This window comes from Fundulus heteroclitus, chromosome 3 (genome assembly GCF_011125445.2).
Source record: "Fundulus heteroclitus isolate FHET01 chromosome 3, MU-UCD_Fhet_4.1, whole genome shotgun sequence".
Taxonomy (NCBI): domain Eukaryota; kingdom Metazoa; phylum Chordata; class Actinopteri; order Cyprinodontiformes; family Fundulidae; genus Fundulus; species Fundulus heteroclitus.
Genome location: NC_046363.1, coordinates 17,280,417 through 17,294,529, shown reverse-complemented (window position 1 = coordinate 17,294,529; position 14,113 = coordinate 17,280,417). Strand labels below are relative to the sequence as shown.

General features: G+C 40.9%; 1 protein-coding gene across 30 annotated transcripts in view; it reads right to left on the bottom strand.

Moving 5' to 3' along the window:
• LOC105918963 (focal adhesion kinase 1) overlaps positions 1-14,113 on the bottom strand; it is an 83,143-nt gene that overhangs the window by 39,305 nt on the left and 29,725 nt on the right. For 17 of the 30 annotated variants that reach the window (XM_036130972.1, XM_036130975.1, XM_036130963.1 and 14 more), the window contains 13 exons: positions 12,830-12,917; positions 12,080-12,159; positions 11,251-11,313; positions 11,114-11,168; positions 10,683-10,823; positions 9,817-9,894; positions 8,681-8,788; positions 6,724-6,841; positions 6,382-6,412; positions 5,069-5,139; positions 4,685-4,702; positions 4,185-4,241; positions 1,958-1,978 (listed from right to left, as the gene is read on the bottom strand). In XM_036130972.1, coding sequence (XP_035986865.1) covers positions 1,958-1,978; positions 4,185-4,241; positions 4,685-4,702; positions 5,069-5,139; positions 6,382-6,412; positions 6,724-6,841; positions 8,681-8,788; positions 9,817-9,894; positions 10,683-10,823; positions 11,114-11,168; positions 11,251-11,313; positions 12,080-12,159; positions 12,830-12,917 — 929 coding nt within the window. The remainder of the gene's footprint in view (positions 1-1,957; positions 1,979-4,184; positions 4,242-4,684; positions 4,703-5,068; positions 5,140-6,381; positions 6,413-6,723; positions 6,842-8,680; positions 8,789-9,816; positions 9,895-10,682; positions 10,824-11,113; positions 11,169-11,250; positions 11,314-12,079; positions 12,160-12,829; positions 12,918-14,113) is intronic. The other 13 variants (XM_036130930.1, XM_036130990.1, XM_036131057.1 and 10 more) reach the window with 3 other exon arrangements.

Below are 14,113 nucleotides of genomic sequence, written 5' to 3'. Positions count from 1 at the left end.
GGCAAGACGAAGCCTTTTACAAAAAATAACAGGAGAAATTTTTGGTGGAGTCAAAGTGAGGCTTTTAAACCCAATAACAAAGCATGGTCTGTTAAAAATGAAGGTGGTAGGCTCATGCTTAGGGTCTGTTTTGCTGCCAGTGGTACTGAAGCATTAGACAAAGTGAGTGAAATCATTTAGAGGACAGACTATCTTTAAAATCTTTACCTTGTAGTGAAATTGACAGCTAGATGTTTGAAACTTGGACTCGTTTAGGCGTTCCAACAGAACATTGATCACAAATGTGCATCAAAACTGGCTTTGAAGTGGATTAATCAGGCTACCCTAAGGCTTTGGGGATGGCCGAGACCTAGACTATGCCTAGAATCTCAACCCATGCCAAGACAGCCACCAATTTAAACAAGTTCCGATATTTCAGATAAAAAGACTGGTCAGAATTACACCAGAAAATTGTGACGGCTACAAAAAACTGCAGTTTCAGTGCAACTGGCTAAGGAACATTAAACCAGAATTCAGAGGGGGTTGTATTTTTATAATTGAACTTGTATGTATAAACAGATTTTTTAAAAACCCAGCTGGTTGTGACAGATGCTCATGCAGTACGAGGTTCTGCTGCAGGTTTTTCCAGGTACATGGTAGTCGTTCCTTTGTACTGTCGCTACATGCATGATCAGGAGGAGGGATTGCTGCAAAGTCAATCACTCTGTGCCATTGGCTTCTTCAGCAGGTTACTAAACTGAATTTCACTGCACTGTTTTATAACTAGCATCAAAAGGCAATGCAATCAATTGAATCTGTATGAAGTTTATATTTTTGTATATAAATTGAATCTGTCTTGTAAAATGCCTTTAGATGAAAGGTGGTTTGAATTTGCTCTATATGAGTAAACCAAATTCATTTTAAAGGATCTGAATTAAATTCAAACATTGTGCATCCCATTTCTTGCTTTTAAAATTCATTGAAGTTGTGCGCTGTATAGTCTGACCCTGGGAATACAGCAGTTCAAACGCATCAATAAAGGCCAAAAATGAATGCCATTCATGCCCATGATGAGTATACATTAACCTCTGACTGACACTGAAAATACAAACACAATTTTTTTTGTTGATTAAAGTATAATGTGGATAAAGTCAGGTGGACTCTGCTCATGTAATGTTGCACATGAACGGGGAAATAAATGTATGTGCTTGTTTGGTCGTCGATTTCTTTCGTTTTCTTCCAGGAAAAGAGGAATTGCTGTGAAACTCCGGCAGATGAAAGCTGGTTGTTTTCCGTCTGACCTGACTTTGTCCACGTTATAATAACGTCAATATAACTTTAAGCTATTAATGTCCCGTCACGGAAATCTCTCTTTTTAACGATAATTACTGCTGTCTAAAGCGAGACTTTTAGAGACAGCAGTTTCAGACAGTAAAAAGCCTGGAATGATGATGTGCTAAAAGTGGCGATAAAACAGAAAGCACAGAAATTAAAATGTTTTTTTTTTTAATGATACCATTATCTGTGTTAGTGGTCTGGGTGTCAAACTCTGAAATGCATGAAAAAGACGAAATGATCTGAACTTTCTTCTTCCTGAACTTTTCAAACAGGAACACTTTAAATAAACTTGCCTGATCTGATTATATTAATATATATTTAAACTGTTACTATAATGTTCTGTAATATTGTAAAGATTTTAACCGCTTTAAGTTACCACTGGCATTTGATTTAAACGGATAAATCTTTTTTCCTCTAAAAACCTACAAAATGCAAACGAGGTCAACAACTAGAGTTAAGTCCTGAAGCTTTCACCAGCTCTGACAGCACAACCACACATCAACACGAGGGTGGGGGGAGCAGGTAAGGCACAGAAACAGGGAAATATCACAGGTTTTATTTCATGGTTGCAAGCAAAAATAAAAAGGGTCACAAGAACCACCAAACCACAGTCATCGACATGGTGTCATCCAATCATTACCTTGGTCTAGTCCATAGTACTCTGGGAAGACGGGTTAGGTATAAGACACTTTATTATTTAGGCCAGTATCACAGTGACACAAATTAGTGAGGGGGGGCTGCAAGTCTCTGATTACTCTGGTGCTTGTTAAGAACATAGAACTTGCTCTTAATGTTTAAAATGAAGTTCTTTGTTGAATAAAATTCTCAAGGACTTGCAAAATTGAAGGGAAAAGTAGCAGATAAATGAATAACACACTACTGATCATTCAACCAGGCCACATTTGCTGGTGGCTTTCATTTGAAGAAGATATTACCGAAATGTAAAGCAAACAAACAGACGTTTTCACAAAATTTTGATTCATGACCTATTGAGCATTTGTGTGTTTACAACTATAAATCTAGAAGGGTGAGGTCGAAGAAGTCAACTCCTGACGTCTAAAAACACAAAGCAGTAATTTGTACGAACATGGTTACAATGCCCAGACAAAGTTTTACGGCATTTTAAATGGGCGAGTTAATCAGTATATGGCAAATTAATCTCACTTTAAATGCCAGCAACTCCCTCTCTCATCACATTAAAGTCCACTCACCCATCCTCTCTGCCTCTGAATGTTGTCCATCAAGCATTGACTAGACATGAGCAACACATCTAAACCCAGGGGCCAGGCAGCACGCAGCAACAAGCTCTCATCACTGCCTTATTTATACAGCTGAAAATATTAACGCTGCGTGTCTGACCAGCAGGATGGAGAGTGGTTATTTGAAAATGGTGACCATCATTCAGACAGTAGCTAGTTATCATAAAGGTTTTTAAGTGTAAAAAGTTGCATATATGGAAACAGTTTTCAGCACTGGAAACAAAGAACATTGGAATGCCCCCACATCCCTGCCAAAAAACTCAATATCATAGTAATTTTCAGAATAACAGTTATTAATCCAGTACAATAAGGTGGAAGCATCATGGACGATCAAAACAAAAGAAAAAAACACTGAACACAGTTTGTGTGGGACATCAAATAAGTCGACACACTTCGGCATCCCGCGTGTTCTTCTCTCTAAAGAGGCTCTGCCAGCATTTGTGTCATTGTCTCCAGGCAGGATTCATGAGCTTTAAAATGTCAGGAAAAGTTCCTCTACATGTCATTACAGAGTTGTGCAGCGTCAGACAACAGACTAATTGGGACAAGCTGCTCACAGAAGCACACATCTCTCTGATGACTCTGGAACAGAGGAGCTCCCCCCCCTCCGTAGGATTCTCTGCTGACGGTGGAGGGTGCAGAGGAGACGCACAGAACAAGAACTGCATGGAACAGCAGGCGTCTAGCTAGCAACAAAACTAGGAGCCCACTGGCGAAACATGACCAGTCGCAGGTGCTCAGCGGAACGAGTGAGCTCAGTTGAGAAAAATTTGGGTTTGGGACGTTCAAGCGCCATTTGAATGTGGGGGAAACCCGTATTCATATTTACTGTTAATCATAATCATAAATCCAACAAGAATCTGCTCTCCGTTTCTCATTATCCATCTCCTTTTAATCACTAAACGCCATGCCACGGCTTCACTTAAAGCCACAAAGATAAATAACTACCGCTTGCCTCAGCAACACTATGTCTACGTATGTGCAATCTGATGGTTTCTCCCTAGGGAAACTGATCTTCTTGTCAACATTTTGTGTTTTTTATTGCTTTTTTATTACTTTGTGGGGTTCATAGATGCTTTGTTAAGGCTCTGACTTTTGATAAATTATATGGGAGCTCTTAAAATGTAGATTACAGACATAATGTGTTCTGAGAGGCTTCCTGTTGAATCTGAAACCAATAGCCACTGCGGAAAATATAGTTTAATTCAAAGATTGAGCAAGACTTGGAGGATCTGACATTAAGGTCTGTATAAAGTAAGTAAACATTTTTTATTTACACAGAGTGATGACTAAATTAAGTCGACTCACTTTGGTATGGTATTTAGTTAAAATTTGGACTTTATCTTGCTAAAATAACATTGTTTTTCCTGGTTTTATGGCAGAACTGCTAAGGTTCTAACCTTAAAGTCTTAAAGATTAATAGGAAGACGAGTTAAATCAATCATAAAATACTTTAAAACAGAAGTTTTTAATTATTCAATACAACACAGACGTTTCTGTAGTTTTCTATTGTACTTATTTCCAAAACCTTGATTTAATGGACAATTCTTCAATCAGGAAACACATCGTCAGTTTCAACAACAGCATTTAAGAGAAACGTCCACTTACTTGAAGGCATGGTGTAGGTGTCCTCCTCGTCTATGATCTCAGCATAGTCGTCGGTTTCTGCAGAACCAGAGTCCAGTCAGCAACCAGAACAGAGAAACCTAGTCACTCGGTCGGTGACAAAGTCACAGAGCTAAACTAGACTGCATCAACGCTTAACGTCTTCAGGGTAAACGTCCCTGACAGAAAATAAGCGACGACATGCAGCAAAATATTAAGAACAAGAGAAACGAGACATGAACGAGCTACGACCCAGATCGTACCTTCGTTAAAGCCCGTCACCACACCCGGCCCCAAGCACATGCACAACACGTGTAAATGTTCATGTACCACTGAACAGATACCTACAGAGAATTGGTCTTAGTGGAACAACGATGAGGGAAACGTTCAGACAAAGGGGGAGGGAGGATAATTATACCGTAAACACACGCAGCACGCTAATTTTAATGATTCATGGCGCTACCATTTAAGAGAAGTTCAACACAAAAAAAAATAAAGTTTACCATCGCCGCTAATGTGACCTGCAGAAGCCGCATGCAGCATGAAACGCAGACAGGGAGGAGCACAAAAGAGAACAAAGCGTTAGTTTTATAGTTAACATGAGAAAAATAATTAGTGCTGCACAAGTTATTGATGTTTTTCTACGGTATTCAGGGTGGTTTCACTTCAAACTGTAAATGTGAGACAGTCAGAGGTCAGCAGAGACAGAGTGGCAGTGACTAAAGCTCTCCAGGGAGACATCTGGTGAGACAAGGACCGTTCTCTGCGCACACAGATGCAGCTTTATAGAGGACTGGCTGTCCACTCATATCTACGAGCCCCTCATTCAACGCTGCTCGCCTCGGGACGATCCCCACATTAAAACAGGAGCTGCCTGGAGTCGATACCTGACACGCAAACGGCCCGAGTGCGTACGCCGTCCATCCGCTTCTCCATCCGCTTCTCATGATTCGACACTCTGCAGCAGAGATTTAGCTCAAGTTAAAAATATACTGCATTCAGCGAGAACAGCTACAAGCAGTGATAGGCAAAATGAAACTGAAATACCGTCACATTTAGCTTCTAAAGAGGATAATTATGAAGGCAATGGGACTTTATCTATCATATGATTTGTTTTGTTATTGCTAAAATAATACGGTTAGAGACAACTCTAATACAATCTGAAAAGTTAAATCTTTCCATTTAAAAGAAATAACCTTATTAAAAGAAAATATGACAGTGAGCTTAAAACAGCCATAAATACCACGTTTTGCATGGAAATAAGAAAATCAATGTCAAAGTTTTAATTCCCCAAACACATGCTTCTTAAATTTTTAGAAAAAAAAGTGGATTTATCTCAGTAATTCAATTTAAATGCGATGGATTCATCGCACACAGAGTGATCTATTTCAAAGTTTTATTTCTGTTAGTTTTGATAATTATGAAAAAAAAAAAATGTCAGCCTACTGCAAAGTCTGTTCATTTACTGTAAATGCACACATTATGTTGTTGGGCTGCATTAGCTTGAAATTAAAGCACCAACACAGCGTGATCTTACACCGGGCTGCATAAAACCCTTTGGACCAGCCTGACAAGATGACATGACTCCTGAAATCATTAAAGCCTAGGAAGACGTCACACTGGACCTCACAGAACTTGGATTCTAATACTCTCCACTCTTCTTCCAGCATCTAAAACCTTAATTTACAATTTAAACGCAAATTTTACCTTTATCTGAAGAGAGAATATGAGAACAATAAGCTAAAGCAGAGTCATTTTTCTCCCTATCCAGCAGCCTTATGAGCTCCACAGTCCTCATAAGGCTGCTGGGTTTTCCTAGTCACTAGAGCACTAATTTCTGTCACAGTTTTTACTTTCACTTAACTTTTCATGAATATTCAGCCCTTTGCACCGCCAGCTTCTTTAGCTAATGTCCTTTTATGACTTACCAACCACAACGACTCTTTCCCATGACTGTCTTGGCCAAAATATGGACGGAGCTTCATATTTCAAAGCCAAAAATCCTTTTTTATTGATCTTATTATAATTTTATGAGAAACTGAATTTAGGGTTTCTATTCGGTATAAGCAAGAATCATTAACATTAAAAGGTGCTTTAATCACTCTGTGTGTAATAAATCTATGAGTTTGAATTGAAACAATAAATTTAAATGTTTTCTCTGACAGCCATTTGCATAATTGAAAAACATAAGTCGACTCACTTTGGTATGGAAGGCAGAGCTCTGTCTCCCTCTGCAAAGACAAGACAAGCACGTCAGCAAGTGCAGAAAGACCTAAACTTTCTTGTTGTTTGTTTCTCTGAAGGGTTAGCTATTTGTAGAAGAAAATAAGGCACAACATCTGGTTATTATTCATCGTGACGAGCACCACGGCTCCTCAGCGTGGGAACATCTGTGGGAGGGTTCTGGGTTTCACACCAAAACACAACTTTTCTTTTTCCTCTGGTTTGATCCAGAGTAGCTTTGAAACCAAGACAAGCAACTTAGTGGAACATCACAGCACTAAACCATAGATATAAATATAAATATATATATTCAACGTACCTTTATGAACTCTAACAATGAAGGAGCGAGTAACCGAGGAGACGAGACGACAGTAACCGTCAATCAAGTCGGCCATGTTTTCTGCTGTATTCAGCAATGCTGTAGTGACAGTGAGGGGCTGCGAACACGGAGCGAGACAGAAGGATCAGTGTAAGAGCAGCACAGGGAGTTGCTTCACAGTGACACAATGAGAGCTTCACTGAAAATAACGTGCCCCGGCAGAGTGCGCGCACACAGCCCTGTGCCAATACTGCAGCACTGATGCACGCGTGCTGCATCCGGCTGCACGGACAAGCGCTCTGAAACCCATGAGGGGATGATGGAAACTGCTGCCCTCTCAGTCCCGCTTCAAGTTCAAACTTTCTGCAATACGTGCCCTGGATGTTTATGAGTTTTACAAGAGCAGCCAGTTAAATGTTTGGTGGTTTCACATAAAAGTACTTTGCTCATAACAGTGAGAAAAGAGGCATGCTAAGTATGTTAGATACCATCACAAGTCGGCTGGAAAACAAACATTTCACAGGTAAGTCAAAGACTTTAAAGGGTACACTCACCCCCAAATCAACCTTTTCTGCCAATAAACTGTTAACATGGTTGTCTTATAGTACCGTCTACGTATCCTGGTCTTTACTTTAACAAATTAGTGCATATTTGTTGAAATCCTGCTTTTGTGTGTAAAATCATCAGTGTGGCGCCCTCCTAGGGTTAAATGGTGGTCTTGCATTGAATTGAATTCGTAATTCGGATATAGTTCTGTCACTGTAGGGCATAAAAGCAGCTCCGTCTTAAAAAAACAACACAGCTTCATCTTGTGCCTCCGTAGCGACCACTGTTGCACTTTTTGAACCCTCTAGCAACTTTTTCTCTGCAAAAAAAGTGACCAGAAACAAATCTACCGACCTTTTATGTGTTATTGGCAAATTTACGTGAAAACAAACCAATTATTCTGCGTTAATGCCCTGTGAGGCAGCTGGGAAGGGGCTGGTGTGAGACCGCGGTGAAGTTGGTTTTGGTTTGGATATTGAATGTTCGCGCTCCACGGCTTCAACGGCCAGCAGACAGAGCGGCAGCCCCAGATCAGCCTCCATGTATCGTCTGGAACAGCAGGCAGACCCTGCTGAAGCCGCGGAGCGTGAATGTCCACGGTCCAACCTAGAACTGACTTCACCACGGTTGCTGCTCCCTTCCCTCGTATTGAAACCTACCTGCTGCAGTCAGAGCAAAGAGAAGATCAACCATGCTTCGTGTCCACATTACAAATGAATCACGATGTGCAAAGCTGCTGGTGATCCCTCCTGGATTACAAAGCGGGAAATAAATATAATATATATCCGGACCCATCCCGTCCTCCACTGCGTTAGGTTGCACCGGCTTCGGGCTTCACTGAATCAGCGCCTTGAGCCAGCGGCTCAAGATGATAAGGCTCAGCCTTTTACATGGGGGTGAGTTACACTTTAAATTGGTTTTTATTTCATTATTGAAAAAAAGCAAAAAATGAAAATAAAAAAAATTAATTGGTTTTTATACCAACTTTATCTCTGGTTCAACACATTTTCTGTGGCATCATTTCAATAAGCATAATGTCAGAACAAATATAGTCATTCAACTGCAGAGTTTTATTACAAAAAGGTTTGGTAACCCAGAAAATTTTTCCCTTTACCTCAAGTAATATTACTTATTACTTATTATATCTCATAAGTTTGGATCTACATTTGAAAAAAAACACAGATCCTTTTCGGGTTATTTGGGAATTTGCACAGAAACTGTGTGGCTTGAAGTCGCCTCTTCTGGCAATATAAATGAGCTCAAGGCAGGCAGGCAACCAAAGAAAATACAGCCAAATAAAAGGAGAATACCTGTCGTTGCTAGCAAACAAGGATGAATATTTCAGAAGACACCAAACCTCTGAATGGAAAAGCCCAATGAGATGCATTCAAGTAGCCATGCATATACTTACTTCTGGAGCTCCAGCGACGTTCAGCTGAAGCATCCCTTTTCTGTCCTTTTCCTCCAAAGCAGAGTATTGGATGGACTGGACTTGGTTAAAATTAGCTAAGTGTGTTGGCTAGAGATTCAAAGAAACACACAAAGGCGTTAAAAGAAAATTGCAAATAAAAAAGCAACAAAAAAAATGCATGGTTCCCAGGCAAAGGTTTCCTTCTAGTTAAGATTTTATGGAGCTTTTTTGCGAGTAGTTTGACCGAAATCAGGCAACGACAAACTGCTGCAGTGAGGATTAATAATAATTAAAGCCGGTTCTACTGCTGCCCTAAATTCACCAGCAAACGTCAGCCAAACGTTAAAAACCAAACAGAACCACGCAGATCTGTCAGTGGGAGCTTTTCCTGTTAACTTTTATCACACAACTTAACCTCTGCATCCATTTAAATTAAATTTACTGATAATGACTCTTTCAGACATGACAGATCAGATTTCCTTAACAGGTTTCCTTCCCACTTAGGCAACATTAAGTTCACCCAAACCAGGGCAAGTAGATCCTCTCTTGCGATCGTTGTCCACGTAGCATGCATTCGGATTTGCCTCACGTATCCAGCACAGCAGCTACTGCTTCGTAAAATAAGCAGCATGTGAGTAGCAGAGGTGAAAGAGAAGCTAAGTCAGCACCAGTCATAATCAGGCCTCTAGGGAAGCAGGGAAGCTCTTAAAGGTTTGGTAGAAACTGGAGCCTTCGCATCCAAAGGACATGAGATAACACCACCTCACCATTAAAAGATCCATATTAAGATTATTTTCCTGGTGAGATACTCGATGCACTAAGAGGAACACTACACGGTCAGAAGCACAAAACAGGTTCATGTTTTCAGTGGAACTTGTTTTGAAACTGTGTGTTAAGCTCATATTGTTATCCTTTAACTTTTCTCATTTGTTTCATGCTCAAATACAAGAAGGAACTGTTTGGCTTCTTATTACAAAATTAAAGCAACAAAATCTGGCTGGGGCAGACAAACCACTAGAGGGCAGCATTACGCATGGCAATCATGGCCTCCCTTTAAAAGCAGTTTATTAAAGCTCAAAATCAGAGGAACGACACACATTAAACGTGTATAAAGAGCCATCAGAGTGCATACTCACAGTTGAGCCCTTATCTGTGAGGTAGCTGATTCCTTCCTCTGGTCCAATGGCCAGCTCTACTGATATTACCCAACTAGACTGAAGAGGAGACAAAAGCACGGCAATTAAAGCAATTTCAATTTAATTTCTAGGACGGTCTAAACACAGTGCAGGTGTTGAACTTTAATACGTTTTCAGATTGTTTTCATCTCAGGTGAGGGATGGATGGGTGATACTTTATAAAAAGGCAGCAGAAATAGTCCTCATGTAGTTCTCTGTCTCACATAAAATGACCCTAATGACTGCTGCTCTGCTCCCTGTTTGCTTGGTTTTTTTCCTGCCTTTTACTTTTTTATCTCCTAGCCAAAATTACAGAAAGGTTGGACAAAACTAATTTAGACTAGTGATTCTCAAGGATTGACCCATTTTATTTATTTATTTTGTCCTATGTGGACTCCAAGAAAAAGACCAGCCGACGTCAGCTAATAAAATGCTAGAAGACGGTAAGACTGCTGAAACTCCTTCAAATCAAGGCTAAAAACCTATTTGTTTAGTTTTTTTTTCTTCTTTTCTTCTATTTGTTTAGTTTGTGGTCCAACTTGTCTCATATCTTGACCTGCAGCTACTATTCCTCTGCGATGTTTCCTTTCTCGTGTTCCTGCTCATGTAGAGCACTGTGAACCGTCTCGTTACTGAAACTTGCCTCACCTTTTATGTTTTCTACAGGAATAAACGTGCCGCATTCAACAGCATTATTATAATTTACTGATGACAGGAGAACCAGTGGAATAGAAAAACTATGTTGAACTGCCTTTACCATAAACAGACGTCTCCTATCCTGCCGCCTAATTGATCAAATGTCTCGTTATCAATGCAGGAGGCCTTACCCCTAACGCGCATTTGAAGCACTCCTTGTCAAAGGGGTAGATGGGAGAGATTATCTCAAAGAACTTGTGGATGCTCTGCTCGTCGTTGAGGTTGGCAAACTGTTTGAAGGTCTGCTGGATCTGCTTACGAAGAGTCTTTGCCTAATGGAGGGTGAGGTGGGGGGAAAAAAAAAACCATTAGAGAGGCTGAAGTGATTGTGGAAGGAGGTTGGTTCAGAGCCAGGAGAAGAACAACACGACTGACAGCACAAGCTGTGAGTGACAACGGCGGGTTTAACTTAATTCCAGACAATCAGATAAGCAGACATTTAAGCACAAATCCTTTCAGTCGTCACCTTTATCCTGCTGCCAGTCAAGCTCACAGCCTGTCAGCGGCGCTTTACGCCAACGACAATATTTCAAATAAACAGATTTTAAGCCTACTCGCTCACCTTTAGGGAGTCCAGCAGACTTTTAGGGAAGAACCTTCTCAAACCCACATCTTTCCTGAAATGGTTTACAGACAATTATACATTTATTAAACACACGTTTTATTAACCGAGGTGTGATCCACGAGAAGAAGACTTACTCTAGCAGCTCGTAGTTTGACTTCTTATCAAGAGCGTTCCCTGGCATCTCTCTGAAGAACCTCCTGCATAGTTCACAAGGTAAAGGGAAGACATGATTAAAGCGACCGTTCTGATGTACAGCACAATCTACAGGAATTATTGGAATAAGGTTTTCCTCCTAACGTCACAAACACAAAGTTGTGCATCATTCTGAGGTGGAATGAAAAGAATATGGCTTTTAAAAGTGGGACGTTCATTTATATTCATGCCTCTTTCCTCTGATGCCTCTAAATCTAATCAGAACAGCTTTTTTTCTGGGTTAGGGTCTGTTTGAGCAGGTAGATGCTGCAGTGTGCGCGCTCTTTCTCCTGACGTTTTCCCTGCTGCCAAGGGTACAGGTCCCTTTCAACTATCCCTTTCAGGGCACAACAATGGCTGCCCCAGGCAAAAAAAAAAAACTGTTCATTACCGTCATTATTTATTCTTTCCATTGTCTTTTTACCATACGACGCCTTTAGGAATTTCATAATGCAGGATTAGTGACTATCATGCTGAAAATAAGAGCGATTGTGAGTGCCGTGCATGATTTGGCAGGGGTGTGGGTGGTGTTGTAGTTTCCTTTTTTTTTTTTCCAATAGGGAAATGTGCTTCCAAATACAAATATTCAGGCTGTAAAACAGCCTACTCTAACTAATTAAATGTGTATTCAGCTGCTCCACTCTACATTTATGTCTGGTTGAAACGAGATACAACGTAAAAGATTCAGGCGGTGGGAACGCCTTGGCCAAACACTGCGGATTGAAATATGTTGACCGTGTGCGACTCATGGTTGTCCCTCCGTTTCCTCACCTGATTTCCAAACAGCCCAGTTTCAGTGCAACATCTTGATCCACCTGGTCAGCTAAGTGTTGCATATAGTCACTTTTCACCTGAAAAAAAGAAAAGCACAAAATAAGGACAGCATTTTTGGTAGGGGCAGTCAAAGAGGGTGTCGGTTTTGACAAACGGAGGCTCAAAGTTTGTGTTAATGGACAGGCGAGACAATAAAAAAGGAATTTATCTACTCATTTTACTGGTTGATTAACATGCCTTATGAACAAAGGGAGTATGGTGGCGGGGGAAAACTGCTGGCAAATAAAATTTGAAGTGGATAGGACTCCCACCTTTTGGTGGTTGACTAAGCTATTTAAAAATATAATATAATAATATATATATATAATATATTACATCAAATAATAATAATAAGGATAAATATAGAATCTCACCTCAAACATAGAAAGTTTGAGGTGGTTTTATTGCTGGTTGTGTGTACATCAACACCCCTTACAGTGAAAGTACAGGACCAAAACACGAAAGCAGGTATTACACAAATCTAACAACAAAAACAATGAGACCCAATGAATATTTACAGATATACAGCCTCTGTAGCTCAATTATACATAACACAATATAAATAATCTCATCTAATGAAGCAATGGAGCCCCTGGTCTCCATCACAAAGGATTAAACATCAGGTCTTGGTCTGGTTTTGCTTAGGAAACGTTGTGTGTGTCTCCAGGAGACGATCAGCTGGACAGTTTGCTGTGTTTGTGTTCTCACCTGGTGGTAGAGGTAGTTGAGAGAAGGTTTGTCTTCAGAGAAATGGCTGAGATAACCTTTAGGAAAGTACCGTATCCGCAGCTCGTACCTGTGAATGACAGGGGCCGTGTGAGAGTGCGCCAACGGGTTTAATGGGACGGTCCTAAAGGACGAGGGTAGACTCTGGGTCTCGTTCTTGTCTTGCTGCATCGCCTCTAAAGCGTGGCTGCTTGCCAACCCCGGGCTGTGAAACAGGGTCTTATAGCTGAACGACAAAGGCCTTTTCCACTCAGTGTGTTCTATCTGGTCCCACAGTGAAGGGACACACAACGACTCGCTGCGAAATCCATCATCTGAAACCGATAAAGGAGGAATACCATTAACCGTAATGGGACTCCAGCAGTTAGACTGGCCCAGAGCCGCTTCACAGAAGTGCCCACAGTGGCCACTGTGGTTTATAGCGCCATATTTGTTCAAGAATGACACATTACAGAGAAGTGGGTCAGGAGAGTAGTGAGCTTCAAGCTGCTGTGACGCCGCACGCCACAAGTTAGATAACAAAGGAAATCAAGGCCAGCTACAAAATGAATAAATGATGCCTTTCTATTATGAATGGATCCTTGAGAAGAAAAAAAAAATAATGCGTGCCTGAGAGAAACGACAAACATTAGAAGAGGAAGAATGGAGGGATTAAAAAAAGCGGAGAAATTGTTCAAATAAGCATGAGATTACAACATACAACAGAGCAAGAAAGGAGTGAGAGAGTCACTCCATCCATCCATCCATCCATCCATCCATGCATCCATCCGTCCATCCATCCATCCTGTGGGCGACTGCGGCAGTTCTAACAATAGCGCGGCAGCAGCAGAAGCTCCTGTGGGCTCGCAGCTCCGCGGCCCTCTGAGGCACGCCGCCTGCAACAACTGGCAGAGATCTACAGCTCTGTCTATGCACTTCCTGTTGAATGAATTTCAATTTTAATGACTTCATACTCCGGACAAAGGGCTGCATTTTAGGGAGTTCTGTTAACCACAACAACAGAGGATGGTTCAGAGCTGAAAAAGGTCGAACGTGGTCATTAGCTGACTCTGCCACTCAGGTGGCAAAGTGTTGGACCTTATGAATGAGTAGAAATGAATAAAACATGACTAATATCCAACGTAACCAGTTGTCTTTTGCTGTACAGAAAGCCCCAACACTGCAGGTGAACCATGTACGCTGCCTTGAAATAGTCCTGCCACCACCTGAGCTCCTCTGTCACAATCTAACCACAAACTATAAGGTATTTTGCAGGGATTTTATGTG